At 53.8% G+C, this 22,703-nt stretch overlaps 9 protein-coding genes across 9 annotated transcripts; 5 read left to right on the top strand and 4 right to left on the bottom strand.

The window, feature by feature from the left end:
- On the top strand, positions 1–3,462 carry BDY24DRAFT_379967 (general substrate transporter). The gene is made up of 16 exons (XM_076639119.1): positions 1–430; positions 622–721; positions 816–832; positions 925–1,038; positions 1,124–1,197; positions 1,287–1,361; positions 1,446–1,511; positions 1,593–1,753; positions 1,836–2,001; positions 2,086–2,102; positions 2,181–2,359; positions 2,461–2,579; positions 2,706–2,826; positions 2,929–2,968; positions 3,052–3,121; positions 3,235–3,462. Exons 1-16 carry the CDS (start codon positions 306–308, stop codon positions 3,381–3,383), a joined length of 1,593 nt encoding a protein of 530 aa, XP_076499683.1. The 5' UTR covers positions 1–305; the 3' UTR covers positions 3,384–3,462.
- A 62-nt stretch (positions 3,463–3,524) lies between these two features.
- BDY24DRAFT_439019 (carbon-nitrogen hydrolase) lies at positions 3,525–5,798 on the bottom strand. The gene is made up of 12 exons (XM_076644413.1): positions 5,780–5,798; positions 5,545–5,703; positions 5,360–5,471; positions 5,039–5,284; positions 4,887–4,970; positions 4,754–4,809; positions 4,595–4,667; positions 4,254–4,448; positions 4,087–4,157; positions 3,909–4,000; positions 3,673–3,830; positions 3,525–3,592 (listed from the first exon to the last, which is right to left on the bottom strand). Exons 2-11 carry the CDS (start codon positions 5,695–5,697, stop codon positions 3,674–3,676), a joined length of 1,239 nt encoding a protein of 412 aa, XP_076499682.1. The 5' UTR covers positions 5,698–5,703; positions 5,780–5,798; the 3' UTR covers positions 3,525–3,592; position 3,673.
- Positions 5,799–9,031: 3,233 nt separating this feature from the next.
- On the top strand, positions 9,032–10,228 carry BDY24DRAFT_337178 (peroxiredoxin; the record flags this gene model as incomplete). The annotated part of the gene is made up of 7 exons (XM_076637270.1): positions 9,032–9,072; positions 9,177–9,238; positions 9,326–9,430; positions 9,511–9,728; positions 9,825–9,930; positions 10,001–10,069; positions 10,152–10,228. The coding sequence occupies 7 exons, from the start codon at positions 9,032–9,034 to the stop codon at positions 10,226–10,228; spliced, it is 678 nt and encodes a 225-aa protein (XP_076499681.1).
- Positions 10,229–10,469: 241 nt separating this feature from the next.
- SEC12 (Sar family guanine nucleotide exchange factor SEC12) lies at positions 10,470–13,041 on the top strand. Its single transcript, XM_076639118.1, has 11 exons — positions 10,470–10,793; positions 10,919–11,023; positions 11,114–11,208; positions 11,288–11,357; positions 11,437–11,496; positions 11,584–11,694; positions 11,780–11,958; positions 12,042–12,224; positions 12,374–12,446; positions 12,551–12,686; positions 12,808–13,041. The coding sequence occupies exons 1-11, from the start codon at positions 10,662–10,664 to the stop codon at positions 12,897–12,899; spliced, it is 1,236 nt and encodes a 411-aa protein (XP_076499680.1). The 5' UTR covers positions 10,470–10,661; the 3' UTR covers positions 12,900–13,041.
- Positions 13,042–13,480: 439 nt separating this feature from the next.
- Positions 13,481–14,444, top strand: BDY24DRAFT_379959 (uncharacterized protein). Its single transcript, XM_076639117.1, has 4 exons — positions 13,481–13,599; positions 13,695–13,780; positions 13,915–13,968; positions 14,123–14,444. Exons 1-4 carry the CDS (start codon positions 13,563–13,565, stop codon positions 14,306–14,308), a joined length of 363 nt encoding a protein of 120 aa, XP_076499679.1. The 5' UTR covers positions 13,481–13,562; the 3' UTR covers positions 14,309–14,444.
- BDY24DRAFT_379957 (uncharacterized protein) lies at positions 14,346–15,553 on the bottom strand. The gene is made up of 5 exons (XM_076639116.1): positions 15,364–15,553; positions 15,177–15,295; positions 15,037–15,100; positions 14,632–14,964; positions 14,346–14,452 (listed from the first exon to the last, which is right to left on the bottom strand). Exons 2-5 carry the CDS (start codon positions 15,196–15,198, stop codon positions 14,422–14,424), a joined length of 450 nt encoding a protein of 149 aa, XP_076499678.1. The 5' UTR covers positions 15,199–15,295; positions 15,364–15,553; the 3' UTR covers positions 14,346–14,421.
- A 254-nt stretch (positions 15,554–15,807) lies between these two features.
- Positions 15,808–16,777, bottom strand: BDY24DRAFT_337009 (P-loop containing nucleoside triphosphate hydrolase protein; the record flags this gene model as incomplete). Its single annotated transcript, XM_076637259.1, has 4 exons — positions 15,808–16,192; positions 16,268–16,284; positions 16,362–16,574; positions 16,652–16,777. Coding segments are annotated over 4 exons (741 nt in total), but the record flags the coding sequence as incomplete, so codon positions are not given.
- Positions 16,778–18,727: 1,950 nt separating this feature from the next.
- BDY24DRAFT_439014 (tetratricopeptide repeat protein) lies at positions 18,728–21,257 on the top strand. The gene is made up of 5 exons (XM_076644412.1): positions 18,728–18,901; positions 19,022–19,153; positions 19,368–20,833; positions 20,924–21,075; positions 21,149–21,257. The coding sequence occupies exons 1-3, from the start codon at positions 18,803–18,805 to the stop codon at positions 20,814–20,816; spliced, it is 1,680 nt and encodes a 559-aa protein (XP_076499676.1). The 5' UTR covers positions 18,728–18,802; the 3' UTR covers positions 20,817–20,833; positions 20,924–21,075; positions 21,149–21,257.
- Positions 20,536–22,681, bottom strand: BDY24DRAFT_439013 (uncharacterized protein). The gene is made up of 9 exons (XM_076644411.1): positions 22,539–22,681; positions 22,225–22,396; positions 22,063–22,151; positions 21,927–21,964; positions 21,771–21,833; positions 21,387–21,689; positions 21,149–21,314; positions 20,924–21,075; positions 20,536–20,833 (listed from the first exon to the last, which is right to left on the bottom strand). Exons 1-8 carry the CDS (start codon positions 22,668–22,670, stop codon positions 20,977–20,979), a joined length of 1,062 nt encoding a protein of 353 aa, XP_076499675.1. The 5' UTR covers positions 22,671–22,681; the 3' UTR covers positions 20,536–20,833; positions 20,924–20,976.
- Positions 22,682–22,703: the final 22 nt, after the last annotated feature.

Here is a 22,703-nt window from a genome sequence, read left to right as displayed (position 1 = left end):
CCCTCGCCCTTCTTGAGGTGGGTTTCGTCCTTCCTTGTCGCCCAACTGCATCAGCTCTCTCGCACACTTTCTCGCATCTTTTTTTAAGCAGGGCCCTTTCCCTCCTCTCTATCCAGCAATCGCTGCGTCGGGACGGAAACTCAAGTGGGAAGCTCAAGTTCAAAAGAAGGACCAAAGCTCACCAATCTGCTCCCTTCCCTCTTCTCTCCCTCCCTCCTCTCTCCGACACACCCTCGTTCCTTGCGCCAAACATCCTCCTTTCTCCTTCACCCTCCAACCACCACCACCTAATCCTACACTCCCCGATGGCTCCTCCTTCTCCTACTACGACGGATGGTTCTTCTCTTCCTTCCGAGACATGGCAATCGAAAGCGAACGGGACGAACTCAAGTTGGTGGTTGGATAGAGGGCTGAGACGACTCAACATCTGGTGGGTTCCCTTTCCTTTCCTTTCCTTTCCCTTCCTTTCCTCTTTCTTCTACTTCCTCGAATCTTCCTCGCTTCGTCTTCTGTCGCTCTCCTAGCTCGAGCAAAGAAGAAGGAAGAGGTCGGCTTAAGGTCCGAGAAGCAGCGAGCTCACGTCCTCCCTTCCCTCTTCTTTCTTCTTTCTCACTTCCTCAGGATTCTCTGGACATTCCTCTCAGCAATCACTCTAGGCTACGACGGCTCCCTTCTCAACGGTCTCCAAGCTCTTTCCCAGTGGAACGACTACTTCAACACGGTGAGACCCGCGCTGGTGTTTGGTCCCCTCAGGGCTCAAGTCCAGGCTCGACTTCTTTCGCTGAAACTTTCCGTCTGCACCCTTTTCGTCGCAGCCTTCTGGAGTCCTTCTGTGAGTTCTCCGTGGGCTTCAGAGGCTCGCTGAGGTTGGGAAAGAGAAGGAGGGCTGAACCCTCCCATCTCGCCGCTTTGCTTTCCTTCCAGAGGACTCATGACAGCCGCTCAGTCTTTCGGAGCCATTCCTGGAGGTCCTCTCGGAGCTTACTTGGGAGATCGCTACGGGAGGAAGAGTCCAATCCTCTGGGGTTCGGTCTTCTGGTTCGTTCCCCTTTTCCTCGCTTCCTTCGTTTCCTTGCGAATGATCCATCTGACTCTTCCCTTCTCTACGGCGTACGTTCAACAGTATCGCCGGTGTTCTTTTTCAAACGTTCTCTGTCACCGTCAACCAGTTCATCGGATCTCGAGTTCTCATCGGAAGTGAGCGACGCGTCTCACCTTGCTCTCGAATCGAAGCTTTCGGGCCTCGGATCCTGATCACACCTTTCCCTTCTGTTTTTCCCCCACAGTCGGGAGTGGAATACAATTCGGACAAGCCTCTGTTCTGGCGACTGAGCTCTGTCATGTTCGATACAGAGGCCCTGGTACGTTCCGTCGCCCTTTCTCTCGCTTGCTCCTTTCCCCCTCCCCTCTGACGCTTCACTCCTTTCGCTCGTGCACGTCTTCAGCCGTTACTCTCTTCAACTCTACCTACTACGTCGGGTCGATGATCGCTGCCTGGGTGACCTACGGAAGTGCGTCGAGCGACTCGTTCTCTTCGAACATCGTCGACGGTTTCAAACAACTGATGCCCCTTTGGCTTCTACCTTCTCCAGCTCTTCACATGACTGGAAACTGGGCTTGGAGACTTCCCGTCTTCCTTCAAGCGGTTTCTTCGATCCTCGTCCTCGTCTTCTTCTACCCAGCTCCTGAGTCTCCGAGATGGCTCGTCTCGAGAGGGAGGAACGAGGAAGCGCTCGAACTTCTCGCTCGATATGTTCGTCCCTGTTCCTGCTTCTGCTGCGATCAAACCTCTCGAAGCCTAACCTCGACTTCCCTCCTCTTTCCTCCCCATCCAGCACTCGAACGGTGACGAACTAGACGAGTTGGTTCAGTTCGAGTTCGAGGAGATCAAGGAAGCGATTCTTTCCGAGCAGGCAAGCAGATCGACGACATGGACTCATCTATACGAGACGCCTGGAAACAGGAAGAGGTTGTCCCTTTGTATCCTCATCGGAGCTGCTTGTGAGTCGCTGGCTTCTAGGACGCGTCGATGGTTCGCTCTCTTTCTTCCCTGACTTTCCTCTGTTCCTTGCTTTCGTCGCTCAGCTCAACTGAACGGAGTAGTGCGTTCCTTCGTTCATTCTTCTCATCTATCCCGACGAACTGACCGTCGATCGACCTTCTCTCCTTCTCTCTTCAAGGGAATCATCACGTACTATCTTGCCCCGATTTTGAGAACGGTTGGGATCACTTCTCCCGGTCAGATCGCAGGTCTCAACGGAGGGCTTTCCGTTTTCAACTGGTTCGCTGCTATCGGAGGATCTCTTCTTGTCGATCGAGTGGGAAGGAGACCTTTGTGGTTGACGAGCACGTCGGGAATGTGAGTCGTTTCCCTCTCTCTGCTTGTCTCGCTCTCCTCCCCCTGCGAGAGCAAACTTCGAGGGCTGACAACTTAATTGTGCTTCTACACGTCGCCTACAGGCTCGCCACTCTCTCCATCATAACGGCTCTCTCAGCAACCTTCGCTAAAAACGGGAACGCGTCCGTCGGAAACGCGGTCGTCGCCTTCCTCTTCTTCTTCTTTGGTTTCTACGATCTTGGTAAGTTGTATATCCATCGTTGTGTATCTCTGAGTCAAAGCTGCAGCTCCGGCGTGGTTTCGATTCCATTACTGATCTCTTTCTCTTGCCTCTCTGTTCGCTCTCCCCCTTTTCTTGCTCCTGCAGCTTACACTGGCTTGACGATCTCGTACCCTTCGGAGATTCTCCCTTTCAACATTCGATCCAAAGGTCTCGCAGTAGTCGTCACGACGGCTTTCGTAGCTCTGTCAATCAATCAGCTCGTCAAGTGAGTCGAGTTCGACTCCCTTCGAGCTCTCGCTTCTGCTTTGCAAACCAGGACGTCAGATGCTGACCTTCTCGACACTTTCTGTTGCGTCTTCTCTTGCAGTCCGATTGCTCTCGAAGCCATCGGTTGGAAGTACTACTTCGTGAGTTCGCGTCTTCTTCTCCTGCAGACGAGTTCGGGCCGTCGCCTCTTCGTCGCTGATCAATCTTTGTGTTGAGTCCCCAGGTCTACATCGGCATCCTGGCTTTCTTGCTGGTCGCTCAGTATCTTTGGTACCCCGAGACTCGAGGCTACAGTGCGTCTCTTCCCCATTTCCTCGTCGAATCTTCCCTCTCCTCTCTCTTCTCATTACCTCACTCGACGCGCGCTGACTGTCTTCCCTCCCTCTCTCTTCCTTCCTTTGAACAGCCTTGGAGGAGATCGCAGTCGTCTTCGATTCCCCACCTCGAGCCCACGCAGAGGAGAGCATCCCAAACCTCAGCCACGTCAACACCACCACGCCCGAGGAAAGGAAGCATGAGGTCGAACACATCGAGGATTCGAGCTCAAAGTCGTAATCCGTTTCTTATTGCAGTCTAGTAGTCTAGCAGTCTCGTTCTAGTTGTACGAATATAACGATCTCACGTTCTTCTTGGCTACGACTTCTTTCACAAGAGAAAAAGCTTTTCCATCAATACAACTCGAGCCGACAACCGAATCCTCCCTTCTCGTCGCGTCCTTCTTCCCTCCTCTTCCTCTCGACCTGAACTCAGCTCCGAATCTGCTTCTGTGAAACGAAGAAGAAGAGAAAGATCAGCGTGCCGTAACTCGTGTGGGCATTGATCGTCTATGCAAGAAGCTCCCTACTTTAAAGAAGAGCAGCGACGGCGGCAGATCCTGCGACGAGCCAAAGTCCTCGAGCGACGGACGACGAGACGGGTCCATCACTGGTCGAGAGGGCAACGACGCCTGAAGCGGTGGCGGATGCGGAAGCAGGAGCGGCGGCGGAGGCGGTGGCGAGAGATCTGAGGGAGGGGGGAAGGAGACGGTCAGCTTGGACGCGTCGAATTTGGTTCGAACAGCAACGCGGAGATTGGACTCACGCGTTACCGAGGGCAGCGATGGTAGCATTGGAAGAGAGAGCCTGGAGGGACGCAATGCTGGTCATCTTTCGAGTGGTGAAGGTTCCATTGGCCTGGAAGAGAAGGAAAGAGAGCGAGGGAGTGATCAGCGACGCGTTCATTCGATTGTGAGGAGACAGGAGGCTGAGTGTGAGCTCACCTTGGAGATGTTCTGAGCAACGAAACCAGCGTTGATTTCCTGAAGGATGTTCCAGCTCTGCTCTCCGTCGGCTGAATGAAGGGAAGGCGAGAAAAAGCGATCAGCTCTTCGAGAATGAACGCAGATCGAGACGAAGAGGAGACGACGAAGGCGAAGATGCGACTCACGAGTCGAAGTCTGGTTGGCGAAAGCGGTAGCGTTGACAGAGGTGTAGATGATGGGGACAGTTTCGTAGATCTGAGAGTCTTGTCCCGAGGAGGAGAAGACCTTTCCTCCGCTGTAGATCGAGGCGAATCCGATGGTGGGTTGGACAAAGACGGCTCCTCCCGAGGCGACGTAGGTGGTAGCGAAGGCGTTGTTGACTGAGTCGGAGTTTTGGTGTAAAGGTAAATGAAACAGGGAAAAAGAGAGAGATCAATGTGGATGCAAGCACGAACAAAGAGGGGAGGGGAGATTAGCCGACGTCGCGACGATTGAGAAGAGATGAAATCCAGAGGGATTTACTGACCTTCAGCAGACTCGAACCAGAGAGAGTCGGAGTTGTTGTAGTCGGGAGTGTAAGGCCAGGCCCCGATATGGATCTAGAAAGCAGAACGAACGGGCTTCAGTCCTCATCGACGAGGCTGAGAGTGTAACGAAAAACAGAGAGATGATCCAAGAGACTCACATCCTCAGCTTGAGCGAGAACGTTGAAGGTCATAGCAGGGTGGGAGTGCTCCCAGCCTGAAGACGAGATGAAAAGAAGGGGAGGATCAGGATCATGAACGAGAGAAAGACCCGGCGGAGAAAGAAAAACTCACACTCGAGCATTCCAATTCTTCCGATGGGAGTGGAAACGACCTTGAGCTGAGAGATATTACCATCCGACCAGATGCTTCGCTCTCCTGGAAAGAGCGAGAGAGAACGATGTTAGCTCAACGTCCAAGAAAGAAGGAAACCGAAACGAACGAACCTCCCGAAGGTCTGAGCTTGTGCCTGTGGATCAGAACCTCTCCCTCCGGAGAAATAAGAGCCTGCGCCATGTAGATGTAGTCTCCATCTCTCTCCGAGAATCCCAGCCCGAGATAAACAGAGTTGTTCTTCGCGGCGGCGAGGAGGGAGAGCCAGTTCGAGTCGCCGACAACGAGTGAGTTTCCGATGAAGCTCTCGGCGTGGTCTCGAATCCAAGCGTCGTCGTTTCCTTTGGGGTATCCTGGGACTGAATGAAGGAAGATCGGGTGAGGGAGGCAGGTGAGCTCGAGAAGGAAGAGGCAAGCAACGAAAGTGAGCTCACACCAAGTCTCTGGGAAAGCGATCAAGTTGGCTCCGTTGTTGGCAGCTTCCTCGATGAGCTGGATACCGTAGAGGGTAGTGGCGTTGATGTCGAGGGAAACTCCCGTCCAGTTCTGTGAGGAGGGAAGCAAGACGAGAGCGGTCATCAGCGATGCGACGACGGTGTTCAACACGAAAGCTTCGCACCTTGTTCAGAAGAGGGGCAGGCCAGTTGATGGGAGCGGCTTGGACGACGGCGAGGGTGACGTTGTCGGTGCTTGCAGGAACAGCTCGAAGGGAGAGAGGAGAAGCAGTAGCGACGAGGGCGACGGAGGCGGCGGTGAGGAGGGACGAGAGCATGTTGATCTGACTCGGACGGAAAAGAAAAAGAAGAGAGGTCAGCATTGGAGGAGGGAGGGAGAGATGCAGAGATGAAGCCCACCAGAAGTCTAAAGGGAAGATCTGGTTGGAGGAAAGAAGATAGAACGAGCTCGAAAAAGTCAAGATCCAGCTCGAAGGCAAATCAAGGACGAGACCGAACTTGGAGGTCGCGTCCTCGGTGTCGAGTTCCGAGCGAGCGAGAGCTCAAATCTCGAGTTTCGGCCAAGATATATTCTCCGCGGATGGAGGATTTGAAGTCCTCCTCGTGATAAGGATCGCCTTGGTATTAGCGAATCTTGGGAACTTTGCCATGAGAGCGGCGCGTCGCAGGGAAGAAAGAGAACCGAGGTGCTCGAGGGCCTCGTCCGTTTAAGCTCGAGCGAGCGTAGACTGGCTTGTGAAGATGAAAGGGAGGAGGAAATCAGCGAAGTAGAAGCTCGAGTTCAACACAAGCAGTGGGGGCAAAAGGAGAGGGCTCACGTTCCTTGATTGCCGATCCTCGATCCTGATAAGCCCTCCAAAGCTCCGAGCACCGAGCTATGGTCTGTTCTGATTCCTGTACCCTTCTCTGAATGCAGCTGTTCAAGGAAACCACCCCAAGAAGGGGCCGATGTAGCAGAGGCGCGTCGTTGATGGAGCCCGCGTCGTCCATCCCTCTCGTTCGTCTTCAGAGTCGCACGAACTTCTTCGGGTTGTAGCTGAGTCGGAGGACGAAAGAGAAAGGGTCCTGGTACACATCCTTTTGAGGCAAGAAATCCGGAGCGGTTAGTAGTCGACGGCCGAGTGGGGAGGGAGACGAGCTTCGAGTCGGACAGAGGATGCGTTGGAAGCGATTGCTGCACAAAACCAACTGGAGAAATCGAGGGGACAAAGGAGAAGTAAGGTCAAGTCCGGGTCTCGATGCATAAAGCGCATGAGAATTCGCGACGGCTGGGGTAAACGAGAGAGGGAAGGAATCGAGCTCACCTTCACTCGAGGCTTCTCGAGTTCGACAAGGCCCTCGCACATCCTTCCAGATTGGGAAGACTGCCTCTCTGAAGGTTACCGAGCCCTTAGATACATCTAGGCTCATGAGACCCATTTTCGAGGCTGGAGAGCGGGAAGAAGAGCCGGTCAGGCTCGAAGGTTAAAAGGTGAGGTTCGACTCTTCTCCTTCTCCCCCTTGAAAGCTTCCCTCCCCTCCACGTCTCCAAGGAGAGCTTCATAGAAGCTGCCACACCTGTATGAGACGGTTCAAAAAGTGAGAAGAGTTCAGTCAGCCCAGAAAGAAGGTCGAGGGGAAGGGCCAACGCTGGGAGGAAAGGAACGAAAAGCGTTGAGCTCGCTTCCTCCCTCCCGCCCTCCATCATCTTCTCGAGAGCTCTTCTCGCCGAATCATCTCCTGCTGGCTCTTCCATCGACACCATTGGATTCCTGTCTAACTCCATCATTCAATCACAACCCTAATCCTACTCCAAACCTCCTCCCCAATCCTCGCACTCGTCCTCCTCCTTCTCGACAGGTTCACCCTTCCCTCCGGCCTCGCCCTCTCCTCTTCGTCCTTCACCACGACCACCAACCTCACATCCCGACACCTCAAAATATGCAGTAACCCTCCTTCGACCTCCAGAAGGAATTCCGTCTCCATCATCTCGCTCGAACTCCCTTCTTCCGAGCTCGTACAGCACATCCGGCCAATCCCTCTCTACTGAGCTCCCTTCGACCTCCCCCTCCCCCTTCCCTTCGGCTCTTTCTCCTCCACCATGACGCTCTAGTAGGAACCCCGACGTGAACAGAGATGAGGAAGGTCTCGATCCGGTGAACTTCAACGTTCTCAGTCGATTCCACTTCCCTGCGAGTCTAGGTTTGGAGGTGAGAGGTTGCCACGCCGCTCCGGTTGTTGGGATCGAGGAAGGAGAGCGCTCTGGACCGACGAGGTGGAGCTGGCTAGGGTCGAAGAGGTGGAGGACGAAGGTAGGGAATCCATCTCTGATCGGAGCATCTCGTTGGGGGTTTGTTTGGTCGTTCGGGGAGACGGAGGACGAGTGGCTCGACGCGGAGAGGTTGATGATTTGGGAGACGAAGGCTGGAGGTTATGCGCAGGTAGGACTCGTCGGAGAGGATGAAGATGTAGGTGAAGGAGTGGGCTTGGGAGAGGGAGAGGTACGGTAGGAGGTCGAAGGGAGGAGAGAGGGGAGCGACGACGATCAGGACCTTGCCCTCGATACAGATGAAGCTTCATTCCAACTCACATCTTCTGTTTCTCTGAAGAGGTGTAAGAGCTTGTCTGCTCTTGTGATCTCGATGTTTCGGTAAAGGATAGGTCCGGCGAGTTGAAAGAAGGAGCGGTCGACGCGAACAAGCGAGGAGGGGGTTGACGCGTCTGGAACGAAGAAGATGATGTGAAGGAGGATCTCGCTTGGAAAGGCGACTGTCTCGTAGTACAGTTCCTCGATTGAGATCCTTTGAGAGGAGAAGGGAGGTCGGGGGGACGAGCAGAAGGAAGGCAAAGGCAGCACGCGGACGCGTTTGGAAAATCATCAGCCGCCTGGGAAACATCTGGGAGGACGGATGCTTCGATAGCGAAAAAGGCTCTTGCGTGTTTGAACAGGAGGGTGGATTCTCGGTATCTGAGAAGGCAACATCAACAAGGAGGAGGTTCGGGCGGCGAAAAGAAGACGCGTCTCGAAATGACCAAACACGGCGGCTTGTTCTCTTTCCCTCTCCTCGACGGCTTAGCAGATCATTCAGGTACATGCAGCCCACCTGCTAGTTTCGTTCTGCCCCTTCCGCTCGATTAGTACGACGAAACAGTGCAGGAAGAAGGAAAGAGACGGAATCAAAGGGCCCAGCCGGACCTCCTGTTGGAAAAACGAGATCGAGATCGAGGAAATTTCGACTGAAAAGTTTATCGCTGCTTGAAGGAGAGCGAGGGCTCTCTTGGTTCTCTATTATCCGTAGCTTTCTGTAGGTTCCTGACCTTCTAAGCCCAAGGCGTCGCTCGGACAAAGCTCCGAGTCCTTGATCACCTCATCGCTCGAGCTTCACTTCTTCCCTCTCTCTCTCTCTTTTCGCTTTGCCCTCCAACACCCACATCCTCCAACTCCCCCTTTTCGAAGGTGAGCCTCAGTACCTTCTTTTCGCTGAAGAACTGCTAGCTGACTCGATTCTATTCATTCCCTTCTCGTCCAGACCCACCTCTCTCCTTCCCGTTCGTGCCCTTCCTTCCCTCTCCACCTCTTCTCTCTTTCGCTGGCAGTCTCGCTGACTCCCCCTCTTCCTCTCTCTTCCCTTTCTCTCTACAGCTCCACCCACCACTCCTCCTCATCTAAAAATGTCTGACGTCCCCGTTCTTCGACTTGGTTCCATTGGACCGTGAGTTCGAACGAACTGGACGAGAGCAGCCATCTCACTTTTTGATTCCCTCCGGTCGAGATTCTGTGCGCTCATCCCGCTCTCTTTCTGCTCGTCTTCTTCAGTGACTTCGAGGCTGAGACCACCAAGGGTCCCATCAAGTTCTCCGAGTTCGCTGCTGGATCCTGTACGTCTCGATTTCAGCTAGGTGGGAAGGGAAGATCGAGCTCACCACCTTCCCTCCCTCCTCCCTCCTTCTTTCGATCTTTCGCAGGGGTCGTTCTCTTCTCTCACCCCGACGACTTCACCCCCGTCTGCACCACTGAGCTCGGAGAGGTCGCTCGACTTCAGCCTGAGTTCGAGAAGCGAGGTGTCAAGGGTGAGCAACCTTTTTCTTCAACTGGTTCCACGACTCTCTCTTGCGACGGAGCTGACCTTCCTTCGACTTTTCGTCTTCAGTCATCGGTCTCTCCGCCAATGATATCGCCTCTCACGACAAGTGGATCTCGGACATCAACGAGGTTGGAAACGTCGACGTCCAGTTCCCTATCATCGGTGACAAGGACCGATCCGTCGCTACCGCCTACGGAATGCTCGACGCTCTGGACAAGTCCAACGTCGACGCTAAAGGCCTTCCTTTCACCGTCCGAACCGTCTTCGTCTTCGACCCTAAGAGGGTGAGTTCTGTTTTCTCTCTTTACGCCGAGACCTACATGAGCTGAGCTGACCTCCGTTCCTCTTTCCCTCAACTTCGACGCGTCCTCCTCCCTCAGATCATCCGACTCACTCTCTCCTACCCCGCCTCCACTGGACGACAGTTCGATGAGATCATTCGAGTCATCGACTCTCTTCAGCTTGGAGACAAGCACCGAATCACCAGTGAGTTCGCCATCAGTTCCTTCCCGTCTTTCTTCCATCGTTGACCTCTTCTTCTCTCCTTTCTTTTCAGCTCCCGTCAACTGGAAGAAGGGAGAGCCCGTCATCATCCACCCTTCCGTCACCAACGAGGAGGCCAAGAGTGAGTTTATCTTCCCTTCCCCTCTCTTCTCCCACTGTGCGTCCGTCGTGAGATCTGACGCGTTCTTGCTCTGTTCGAACAGCCCTCTTCCCCGACTTCAAGACCGTCAAGCCTTACCTTCGATTCACCTCTGAGGAGCAGGGAAAGACCATCGTCTAAGCAGTCTAGTCTGTTGAGCTCGTGGTTTGACGCAGATATTGTAATGAAAACGACTTTTAATCACGACCATGCGAACGAGAGTCTTCTTGAGAGAGGGAAGCCAGGGTAGAAGGGTCGAATTCGAAAGAGAAGATGCGGCGAAGGATTTCCCAAGGGAAGTCGTGGGCTCGAGAGGAAGGGACCTGAGGAGGAGGAGGTCGGGAGGCGGGAAGGAAGGAGACGAAGGTCAGCTTTCGGGCTCGTTCTGAGCGCTGAGCGGATTCTGAAAAGCAGGGAAGAGTACCTGACCTCGGATGCCGTCTTCGAGGAGTCTTTTGGCCAAAGAGGATATAAAAAAGGGAGGAGAGGGTTGTCGTTAGCGGCGAAGGCAGAGGTCGACGAGCTTGAAACCTCAAACAACATCTCCCTCCCCTCCCCTCTCCATTCTCAGATCATGACTCGTACGGATCACTTCCCTTTTGCTACTCCCAACTTCCCCATCTACTCAGCCGCATTCGTTACAGACCGAGAAGTTGTCTTTGGAGGAGGAGGAGGAGCGTCGAGATCTGGAGTCAAGAACAAGCTCGTGGGTCCCTCCTTCCTTCCCTTCCCTCCGACCTTCCTCCCTCGCATGCTCCCTTCTTGAGCTCTATGGCTTCGAGACAAGCATTCGAGCTCACTTCTACCTCTCCTCAATCCCTTTCTCTCCAGAAACTCTGTCGAATCGATCCCAAGAAGCAGGATATTGCCACGTTGAACGAGTTCGAGCTTGCTGCCGAGGAGGACACTCCGATGACCATGGCAATCTCTCCCTCAGTGCGTGCAACTCGAACAAATCCCGTCGCTGGATGGAAACCATAGAGGACGAGCTCGAGCTGATTCTGAACTCGCTTTTCGTGGTGTCAGTCCAAGGAAGTCGTCGCAGGAATCAACTCTGCTCCTTCCCTCCTTCGAGCTGGAACGAACGAGAACTGTAGAGTCTTTGGGCTCAAGGAGGATCAGTCAGTCCAACCTTCGCGTCATGTTCCTCAGCAGTACGAGATACTGATGTTCTTTACTCGCTCCCTTGCCTCGTTCTAGGATCACCCTCATCAAGACCGCTGGAACGTTCGCTTCGACCTTCACCGACAACGAGGACTACCCGTACCAGGTTCGTTTCTTCCCCTCTTTCCTCTTCTCAGCTCCAAATCGCGAGCTCATGTTGATCTTCTCCGTTTTCTTATCCACAGAAAGTGACTTCGTTCTCTAGGGATGGAACTCTGCTCGCTGTGGGATCAACCAACAACCAGGTCAGCTCGCGCTCTTTCTCCTCTCACGTCGTCTCACGCCGCACTCGAAGCTGACTTCTTGAACGCGTTTCTTCTCGTGCGACGCAGCTCTCCATCCTTTCCTACCCATCCCTGGAACCTCTCTTCGCACCAGTCCTCTTTGATTACGCCAACAAGGGAGATTTCTACGACGTCGACTTCAACGACGACGGCAAGTTCGTGAGTTCGCCTTCTCTTCGTTTTCTAGCGTCCCTACGCTGCGTCGAAACCAACCTCTGAATCAAAAGCTCGCTTCTGCCAACAGCTCGTAGCCACCACCTCAACTTACATCCACATCTACTCCCTCGCCCTCCCTCCGTCTTCTTCCGACTCAGAGAAGAAATCTTCTTCCTCCACAGCTACTCTCCCCGTTCTCAAGGAGATCAGGAAGATACATCGAGATTCAGTCAAGATCCAGGAGGATCTCACCTTCCGAGCTGTTCGGTTCGTTCGTTTCTCCTCGCGTCTCTCTTCCTCGTCCCGTCCTCGTCTTGTTGCTGAGTGCCTTTCGCCTTTCCTTTGAACAGATTCGGTCGCAAAGAAACCTCGCATCTTCTCTACGCCGTCCTCAATGCTCCTCTACCCAAGAAGAAGGGCGGTCCCAGGAAGGCTTACGTTTGTTCGTTCGACGTGGGAGACGAGGAGGGAGGTTGGAGGATCATCAGGACGAGGGTCTTGGCTGGAAAGCCGGTGACGGTGTTTGATATCTCGTGAGTCTGATGGTCAAGAAGTGACTGCGTGGGCTGGGAGAAGGAGGCCCTGAAAGGAAGGAGGACGAGACCTCGACGCGTCGAGAGAAGGACGATCCGCTGACGCCCTTCTTCCTCCCCTTTTCGCCCTATTTTTTCATCTCCCCTAGCAACTCTGGAGCACTGCTGGCTTACGGATGCTCAGATCTGAGCGTGGGAGTTATCGCCTCGGAAACCTTCGGCGTGAGTCGTTCTCTTCGCCTCGTTCTCTCCATCCACTGCTTCTCAAGCCGGTTTGGCTCACCCTCTTCCTCCCCTTCCTCGTCATCTCCCTTCTTCTCCCATAGCCTCTTCTCAAGATCCTCAAATCCCACGAACTTCCACCCACAGCGCTCAAGTTCTCGCCCTCCGCCGACCTCCTCCTCTCCGCAAGCGTGGATAACTCTGTTCGAGTCATCGTCATTCCCTCTTCCTTCGCTGCTAGTGAGTCCCCACTCTTCTTTTCCCTCTCCTCCGTCGAGACAGCACGTCCCGCGACTACGAGATACTTCCCAACCTGACTCCTCTTCCTCCTTCGTCCTCGTTTTTCTTTCCTTCCGCCCAGCCTACTCCACCCCTGTCGCCCTCCTCTTCTTCATGCTCTTCCTCCTCTTCCTCGCGGTGCTCGTCCAGGCGTACCGAAACGGAGTGTTCTAAAGGATCGTTGTGGGGTGTGCTCGTTCGAACGATCTTTGTTCTTCTTCGTACTTCGTTTCTTCGTTTCTTCTCTCACTTTAGCTCTAGATACCTTCTCGGATGGGGACCCTTTCTTTTAACGAAACATGGATGTGCCTGCTTGCTCGTTGGCTCGGTGGGTGAGGAAGAAGGAGAAGGAGAGGAACAGGGGGAAACGGAGATCAGCTTCTCCCTGATCTTTTTCGCCGGCCGTCCTGCTCCTTTTTCCGTCGCTTCTCTATCGAAAGTTTCATCGAGTATTTAAAAGAGGTCCATGACGGAATGACCAGCCTTTGAAGGCTCTGCTCTCACACAGGAAAACGAAGTCGTCGAGAGCTCGGGGCTCGGACCTCGACGCGTCGTTCTTTCCTTTCCCCCATTCGCCTCTCCTCTTTTCTCCCTCAGGCGCAACAACCAGCATCTTTTTATTCTCTGCTCCTCGAAGATCGAGCTGCTCACCCTTCGCACCTTTTTTTTTCGTCGCGAAGTGACGAGCTTCAAGAAACTCGCAGTTGACAAACGAACGAGCTCAACATCGCTTTTCCTTCCCCTCCCTACCTCCCTTCTTCTTCTTCCTCCTCGCCAGGTTTATCGTGGCCTCACCCCTCTCGAAAGTGAAACTTTTCCTGTTCCTGCCTCAGGGGGATGGTCCTGATCACAAAGATTTGGGACCTGAAAGAAGGTCCGTTCCGACCGACTTCTCTCCCTCACTCCTTTTTTTGTGTGTGCTCACCTACCTCCCTCCCCCTCTCCTTTTCCCTTCCCGCTTCTTGCCAGCCAACTCCCATCCTCCTCTTTGCTGTTTGCTATGGATTCTACGAGTGTTCTTTCCCTCTTCCTCCTTGGCTGTCTGTTGTTACAAGGTAAATGCGTCCTCTCCAAAACAAACGACCTCTCAAAACAAACAGACCGACCTCCCTTTAGCTTCAACTTCAACTTCTGCTCCCTCCCCTCCCAAGCCCCATGCTGACCTCGTCCCTCCCTTCTTACGGCTCAGCTCTGCCTCCTTGCTACGTCGCAGTGGTCTTTGGAGAAGATTTTCATCCACCTCGTTCGTTCCATCTCTTCTTCTTCTCGCGCCGCCCTTCCGCCCCCTTCGAGAGCTTTGAGACGAGCTCAACTCTCTCTCTCCTTCCCCTTCCCCTTCTCCTTCCTTCTTTTCCGCTAACTTCCTTCCTCCTTTATGTCGCTCCCTTTCTATACAGAATCCTTCTCCTCCTCCTCTTCCTACTTCGCCTCGTGGTCCTTTCGAAACCTCACCCACTTTGGCCTCCTCCTGCTCTCCCTCGCGGTCACGAACCTCTGCTCGCCAACGACGTTCGATCCCTTGCTCGAAGACAGGTTCAAAACCAACCTCTTCGTTCTCGGCTGGATCACCGCCATCGGAGTAGTCGTTCTCAGAGTGGAAGGCTTCCTCTCACCCTCGGAGGTTGGCGAACAGACAGGGGCTGGAGGAGGAGGAGGAGGAGGGAGGAAGGATGGTTTGGTCTGGCTGGAAGGGATTCTAGGAACAGCAGTTCTTGGAGCTTGGACGGGTAAGTTTTTTTTCTCACTCGATATCTTTCTATCGTGAGAGTAATTTGGGTTTGGGAGGAGGGTAATGGATGATGGAGGGAAACCCGGAGAAGAGAGAGACGCGTTAGAGATCGACACCAGAGTCCTAAATGCTCACCGGCGGTTTGTTCTCCTTCCTTCACCCTTTTTTTTCTCCCAGTGATGATGCTTCCTTTGATTTCCAACGAGTCCAATCCTACTCGATCTACTCAACCATACGTCCTCGTCCTCTTCTCCGTGATGGGTTCTCTCCTCGTCGCCAACTTCGGTTCGCTCATCCACGAGGCTCTCGTTCGAACCCACTCTTCGCCGCTCGCCTTGGACGACTTTGGAGGAGAGAAGGCCGACTTGGATCTCGTCATGGTGGGTTCTGAAGCAGAAGAGGAGGAGGAGGAGCCAGTGACGATCTTGGAGAGAATCGGGCGAGGGGTCTTCCTCTTCATGAGAGTCGTTTGCTGTTTCCTCGCAGGCTACGCGATTGGCCTTGGAATCGGTGAGTTCTTGCTCTCCGCTGGTGTGCGAGAGCAAAAATTTTCACTGACCAGTCTTTCACTCTACCCAACAGAAACCCGATCCTACACCTTCCTTGTCCCAGCCGTCCTCGAACTCCTCTCCATCTTCCTCCCGAAGAACGTCCTCCTCTCTCTTCTCTCTGCCTTCCCGAAGGAAGCTGACTTTCTCATCATTGTAACCGATACCTCACAGTGAAACCAACAAACCCTTGCATATCACCGCGGCTTCCCTCATCCTCCTCTTCCAATCCTACGCGACCGTCAAGTTCTTCGTCGATCACAGTCGACGCTTCGCTTCGGTGGACGTTACCAGTGAGTCTCGTTCTCGCTTCCTAGTCCTCCTCGACCTCTCACTGACCACCTTCAACCTCCCTTTCCAGTCGCCGAATCCCTCCTCGAGACCGGAAACTCCTCCGAGCTCTACTCGCTCTCACGCATCGTGCTCGTTTGGCTCGCCGTCAGGCTGCTTTGGATTCATAGCTCTAGGGAAGGAGCATCCACGAGCACGAGGACGAGGACCGTTGGGGATGACGTCGAGGAGATGAGCTGGAGGGACGAGAAGAAGACGGGGGTCGACGGGGAGGTGGACGCGTCGACGATGACGGCGACGGGAGGAGACTTGGTGCTTCTGTAGGAGAGAGAGACAGATGAGTAGATACCCCTCTTTGCATGGTCTCATATATACCCTTGTTTGTCTTTTATTTCATTACCCGTTGTTGCAGATCCTTTCAAGATCCTTTCACCTCGAGCAAAAGCAGCCGACGAAGGGATGAACGGAGCACGAGCAGCACTCGCCTCTTCGCAAAGTCCAGATCAGCAGCAAATTAAGATAAGATAGATATGCAGAAAGCCCTCGTGTTCTCGTTCGAGCAATGCGGCAGCGAAAAGATTGATGAACGCGTCCTCTCCTCCCTCTCGACCCTACAATTGAGCTTGAACCAGCTGAAAAAGAATTGAGAGGAGACGCTGGCGTCAGTCAAAGTTCGAGATTCGATGACGAGAACACCACGTACCTCCAAGTATCTACCCTTCCTCACTATCAGCTCGTCGTGCGAGCCAGACTCGACGATCCGCCCTCCGTCGAGCACAAAGATCCGGTCTGCGCCTCGAATCGTAGAGAGTCGATGAGCGACAGTCATCGTGGTTCTGCCGACTGATGCCCGATCGAGAGCCTGCTGCACGAGGGCTTCGCTCTCGTTGTCCAACGCGCTGGGGAAAAGGAAACGGAACGAGGTCAGCTTGGAGTCGTATGGGTGACGAGGAAAGTAGAGGAGGAAGACGTACGAAGTAGCCTCGTCCAGCTGTAGATGAAGAAAGAAGAAAGAAAAGGTCAGCCTTGTCATTCGAAGGGAGGAGAGGGGAAAAGACGGCAACGAACGAGGAGGATCTTAGCGTTCCGAAGTAAAGCTCGAGCGATACAGAGACGTTGACGTTGTCCACCAGACATCGACCCTCCCTTCAAGCCAATTTGCGAATCGAATCCCTCAGGAAGAGAGAGGACGAAATCGAGGATCCGGGCTTGATCGCAAGCCTCGTGAAGCTCCTTATCATCGACGGCTCGATTGAGTCCCAACGTCAGATTGAAGCGGACCTAGACGCAGGAAGGAAGCATGAGAGATGTCAGCGTAGGCGAAGAATCCGTTATGGGAAGGACGAGGTGCAACGAACCGATCCCTCGTACAAAACTGCATCCTGAGAAACGATAGACATCCCGTTGTAGTGATCCGAGAGGTCGACTGAGCGGATGTCCTCTCCGTCGATCGTGATGATTCCTCTTGAGCTTTCGTAGAACCTGGCTAACTTGTCGAAGGATCGCCTCCGTTGCCGTCTTTCGCATCCGACGCGTCAATCGTTGAACTCCCTGGAAAGCGAAGACCGAGAGGATCAGCTCGTAGTTCAGATCAGTACAGAGAAAATAAGATGTTTTACTCACACTCTCGAGCAACCAACTCTCGATGAAGCAAAGAACCAGGTTCGAGAGGGCGATGATGAGGAAGTACAACGCAAATCTAGCGCTCTGGGAGGCGACGAGATTCGGGACTCCTCCTGAGAGAGCGTGTACTGCGAGTCCAGTCAACCATCCCGGACCAAAGGATGAATCTGGACGTCGGGGCAGCGAAGAGAGCGTCAGCAGTGTTCTGAGAGAGAGAGAGAGACGACAGAAGAAGGGAAGGCGAAGACTGACCCTAAACGCTCTCCCACTCCTGACTGGACGAGACCGATGTCTCGTTGAAGCCTTGATGCAACTTCTCCAGGCCCGATGGTTTCGAAGTAGGTCTGATCTTGGGCGAGGACGGCTGCGAAATAGGCGCGTCTCATTCGAGCGACGATTCGAGACGAAGCCAACGACACTGCAAGTGAAAGGACGCACGGAGAGTCAGTCTGAGCTTGCAACAGGAATGGAAAAGGGCCTGAGGTACACACTGCAGAAGAAGAAACCTCCAGAGAAGATCCAGAACCCAAAAGTCGCCCCAATCATGATGCACGACGATGAGAGGGAAACAGCTCGTATCATGTCAGGGGTGGGACGTGATCCGTCGGGAAGGGGAGAAACGATTCCGGTTGTCCATCTTCCGTATATCAGATCGATGGCCGATGTGGGAAGGGCGGCTGGAGAGAGAGGAAGGTGGGTGAAAGACGGGGAGGGAAGAGGCGAAGGAAGAGCGAGGTGAGCTTTGTCTCTTTTCCTCTTTGCCTTCTACCAGCCTATTTTGAGAGCCTGAAACTGATCGGCTCACATAGTAGGGCAAAGATGACTCCGAAGAAGTATAGGACGAGGTCTCCGGTGCTGGCGTAGGAGAGGAAACTGTCGAAGAGGAAGAGAGGAAGGGGAAGGGTCGAAGTCAGCCCTCAATGAATGAGCTTGATCGATGGAAGAAAGTGTCCTTCCGGGCAAGAAGAATGCCTCCACGGCCGGAGAGTTTTGTAGAACGAAGTCTAGCACTCACTATAGGAACCCAGGATAGGCTCTGAAGTTCTTGAGTTGAGGAACGTAAAACTCTCGCCGTCGAAGGGGAAGGCCGCTTCGCGGATCGAAGGGAGGAGGAAGAGGTCGAGCTGCTGTTCCTCCCTTTCGACTCCTTCACCGGAGAGACGTCGAAGTTAGCGTCTTCAGGGCTTGACATTGATTTGGGAAGGGTGGAGGAGTGTGGCTAGAAGAGAACGGAGGGCGAAAACTGGAGCAGACAGGCTTCGCTTAGAGACGTCGAGACGTCGCGTTTCGAGACGGGAGCTCAACAGCTGGCTCTGGGATCTGGGTGCCCCAAATCTGGACTCGTTGTCAAGTGGATCGAGGCTTGGCGGATGAGAGGGAGGACGTTGTCGAAGTCACTGGTGCTATAGAGAGTCGGAGGAAAGGACAGAGGCAGGACGGGAGGAGAGAAGGGGAAGGAACGACTCGACTCGACTTCAGCTCGGCTGCAATGAAGATTTTGAGGTGTTTAGAGGCTTCTAGACGAGCGAGGAAAGGACTATTCAGTATTGATCAGCTGAATGAACAGCAAGATGGTCCTAGTTCGTAGAAAGGTGACCGTTGGGAGAAGAAGGGAGGAAGAGGTGAGCTCGAACACAGATCGACGCCCGCTCTGTTTGTTCCCCGTCGAGTCGAAGATAATCATACATGAAAGTTTTCACGTATTCTACACCACTCTTCTGAAGAGCAGTAGTGCACTGAAGAGCTTTCGGGGTCAAATTTGTCGCTCTAGAAAGAGAGAAATGAAGGTGAAACGCCTTCTCACCTCGAACCGTCATCAGCTCTGCCCTCCCTCCTGTCCCTTCCTCCTTCACCATTTTTCGCCTCTCCCCTGCCCTGTTTCAACCATGTCTGAGCCTCCGAAGAACTGGAAGGAACCCTTCGAGCAAGGAATTGCTTCCTACAAGTCCAAGTCGTACGGGGAAGCTTTGATCGCCTTTGACCTCGTGAGCTCTCGTTCTCCTTCCCTCCCCTCTGCTCTTTGTCGCTTCCCTGGCTCTTTTTCTGGCTATCTGTGACATCTGAAGCTCGTCACTGACTCCTCATGCTATCCCTTATTCACCCAGGCTCTCAAGGTTGGAGGAAAACGCGTCGCTGTACTCGATTCCAGAGCTGCAGTCCTCGAGAAGCTCGGTCGGCTCAAGGACGCTCTCCAGGACGCGAGAGGAGTTATCGAGCTCACTCCTACATCTTCCAAGGTGAGCCATGCCTTCGGACTTCAGCCCGGATACCAGACGACTTCTAGTCGAAGCATGAGAGATCCCACAACGAGCCTGAGAGGGCAGGAAGGGATAGAGAGTGGGGTCCGAGTCAACCTCTCATGCGATCTCCTTCCTCCTCGCCTCTCGAGGTCTGAAGACCCCTTCTTGTAGGACTCAGACTGACTCTCATTTTTTTTTTCTACCTCCTCAGGGTTACCTTCGATCCTCCCATCTCTTTGAGCTTCTCAACCGAATCCCTCAAGCTCATCAAATGCTCCTTCTCGCCATCCCTCTCTCCCCGTCCTCCAACCTCGCCTCCCTCCGAGCTCGACAATCAGCCCTCGACGCCAAACTCCTCCTCTACCAGAAATCTAAAGCCAACCACATCCAAACCCTCCCAGCAGAGATCCTCACCTCCATCGGTCATCTTCTCGTCAACTCGGACTCGGACGTCGCTCTCAGGCTAGCAGGAGTCTCCTCACGTTGGAGATCAATCTTCCTCGACGACGCGAAGGTCTGGTCGAGATTGAAGCTCGGGAGGAAGAGATCTCTTCCGAAGGCGAAAGCTTTCTGGGAGAGATCGAAAGGGTTGTTGGTGGCCTTGGAGATGGACGGAGTGCCGGGAGAGTTGGCAGGGAAGGTGATGGGGATGGTGAACGGGTCGTTTGGGAGGTTGAAGGTCTTCAGGTGGAGAGTTGAGCAGCGGTGTGAGATCGGCCCTGAGCTTCAAAGGTGGAGAGGCCGGTTCAGGAACCTTCGTCACCTTCGTTTGGAGCTCTGGCCAGGAGACTTCAACGGACGCGTCGCGACCATCGATTTGGACCTGGTCTGGAACCTCCTCGTCGGACCTTGCGTTCTCGAAACCCTAGATCTTCGAAACCTCAACACTCCAACCCTCATTCCACCACCTCATCTCGGATCCATCTCCTCTATCAAACACCTCAACCTCTCCTCCTACACCCTCCTCAACCTGCCTACCTCTTCACCAGAGAACGACCTCTCCCACTTCCTCGATCTCGTTCCCAACCTCGAAACCATCGCTCTCCCCAACTCCCAAGGTCGATTCATCAAAACACCCAACCATCGAACCTCAGACGTCCAGATGCTCTCCCTCAAACGCCTCTCCGTCCTAGCATCAGCCTTCTCGCCTCTCGAACCCATCTCCATGCCCTCACTCGAACGCGCCGACTTCACCCTCCTCACGTGGCCAGCCTTCAGCGTCCTCATACCTCTCGATCCCACCACCGGAGATCCCTTGGACGTCAACGTTCGCCATCTCACTCATCTCAACCTCACTCGAGCTCCCATCATCGAAGGACTCGTCGTCGATTACCTCAACCTCATTCCAACCCTCACCCATCTCGTCCTCGCCAGCTGCAACGTCACCAACGCGACGTTCGAGAATTTGGTACTCTCGTCGGAAGGGGAGGGTTGCATTCCTCTTCTGGAACATCTGGATATGTCATACTCGGCGGAGGTGACGGGAGGTCCGGTGTGCAGGATGGTTGCGTCGAGGAAGGGAAGAGGGAGGGACGGGAGAGGGTTGAGGAGTTTGGTATTGGACGGGTGTCCGTTGATCGAGGTGAAGGCGGTGGATTGGTTGATGGAGAAGGTGGAGAGGTTCAGCTGTAAGATCGTGTTGGAGAAGAAGAAGAGGTGAACACGGCAACGGAAGGAGTGAGTTTTCTCGCTCAGTGATTCTGATTCTCGTTGGACGCCAACGACGATGACCGTGCTGACTTGCTTCCGCGCTTCCTCTTTCGACAGATGAATGGGGGTATCGAGATCTTAGGGCTACGCAGCAGTATCTAATGGGACGATCAGAGGATGAGATTGACCAGGAAAGAAGGGAAGGCCCATTCCCAAGTGAGAAAGAGAGGCGGCCAGCCTTCTTCTCGGACGATCGTCTTCGCAGCGTCCTACGAAGAAGCAAACATTCGGAGTCAGCTTCGTACCTCTTACAAGGAGAAAGATATGAAGAGCCAGACGTACCAAGAGTCCCTCGTACGGAGGTCGCCCAGTCCTGAAACGAACGAGTGGAGTCAAAGTCGGGCTCGACGCGTCGATGATCTTTTCGTCCGGCTCTCCGTCGTCCTCTTCCATCTTCCAATCAGCTTCCTGAGTCGATAACCGAACGATGAGATTATCCAGAGGTTTCCTGCGGTACCGCACCGTCAGATTAATTACTCTCGAAACGAGGAGGAACTGAGAGCAAGAAAACGAAACTCACGCAATTGAAAGATCCAACGCCAACCGAATCACTGCTACCAACGCTCCCCTCCTCACAACGTCCCACCCCATCCCGAGATAGCTCCACATGAATCGCTGAGCTTTTCTCTCTGGAAAGATGAGCACCTCGACTGCGTTTCCGACGTAGGGAAGGGCGATGAAGAAGAACACGGCGAGAAGAAGACCTGGGATCCGGTAGAGGGAGAGGAAATGACGAGTGATGGATTGAAGGTTTCGAGGGGACTTGCGAGGAGCTGAGGAGGAGTGGGTTTGAGTTCCAGTCCTGTAAGGGGCGAGGACGCGTCTGTAGCAGAAAAAGGGCAAGAAATGGGGGTCAGAACTCTAGAGGTTGGGATCGACGCGTCGGATTGAAGTGCAGCCTCACCGGATGCAAGAAACTTGGAGAGGGAGTATGACGAGGGTTGAGGCGATGATTCGAAGGAGGACTCTGTATCGCGAGTGAAGGTCGTAGACGGAAAAGAATCGCTCAGTCATGAGAAGACGAAGAAAGAACGCGATCGATCAGCGTCGCCAAACTCACCTCGGACCTATATCAGGAATTCCTGTCATAAGTGGTCCCTTCGAAAGCCGAAAACGAAAACGTAGAAATACACCGTCAGTCTCGATTATCCCCTCTCGTCGACGAGTGGGATGAACGTGCCAACGGGACGACTCACGTTGTCTTCTCCCAAAGCGACGTCCGGAGGAATGAACATCACTCCCACAACGTACAGTAGCACGTACCAGCTCCTGAACTCCCATATCCCTTCATCGCCAGAGCTCAAGGTCAGGTCATAGGAAGACGAGCGAGAAAACCAAAGAAAGGAGAACGAGCTGACCTCTTTGAAACCCCCACGCCCATCCTTCCTCGTTCCAAACGCGTTTCATCGTTCCGAAGAGTCCGAGAGCTGGTTTTCCTGCTACAGAAGCTTCCTGGACATCCAAGTTCAGGTTGATCTTCGGTATGGGACGGTAGTTGGCTTGGACTCGAAGGAACGATCCTTCGAAGGGCTGAATCGAAACGATCAACGCGTGCGTCGTCGAGCGAAGCTGTTGTCAGTGTGCTTGTCTCTTTCGCTTAGAGCAGAAAAGTCTGAAAACATTGGAAGAGAGAGGAAAGGAAGAAAGAAAGCAAGAAGGGCCGTCGACTCACCAAACCCAACCATCCAAGAGTTCCCACCGTGAACACCCCGGCGACGACCGTCACTCCTCTTCTCGTCCAGGGAAGGTATCGGGGTTGGAGCCACCAAGGGGAAGTAATAGGAGTTGAAATCGATGCGTCCATCTTCCTTGTCGTGGTTGGGAGGAAGAGAGAGAG

The sequence above is a fragment of the Mrakia frigida genome (assembly GCF_051309035.1).
Source record: "Mrakia frigida strain ATCC 22029 unplaced genomic scaffold BDY24scaffold_5, whole genome shotgun sequence".
Taxonomy (NCBI): domain Eukaryota; kingdom Fungi; phylum Basidiomycota; class Tremellomycetes; order Cystofilobasidiales; family Mrakiaceae; genus Mrakia; species Mrakia frigida.
Note: the sequence above shows the minus strand (reverse complement) of the source record. Positions and strands in the feature narration are given on the sequence as shown.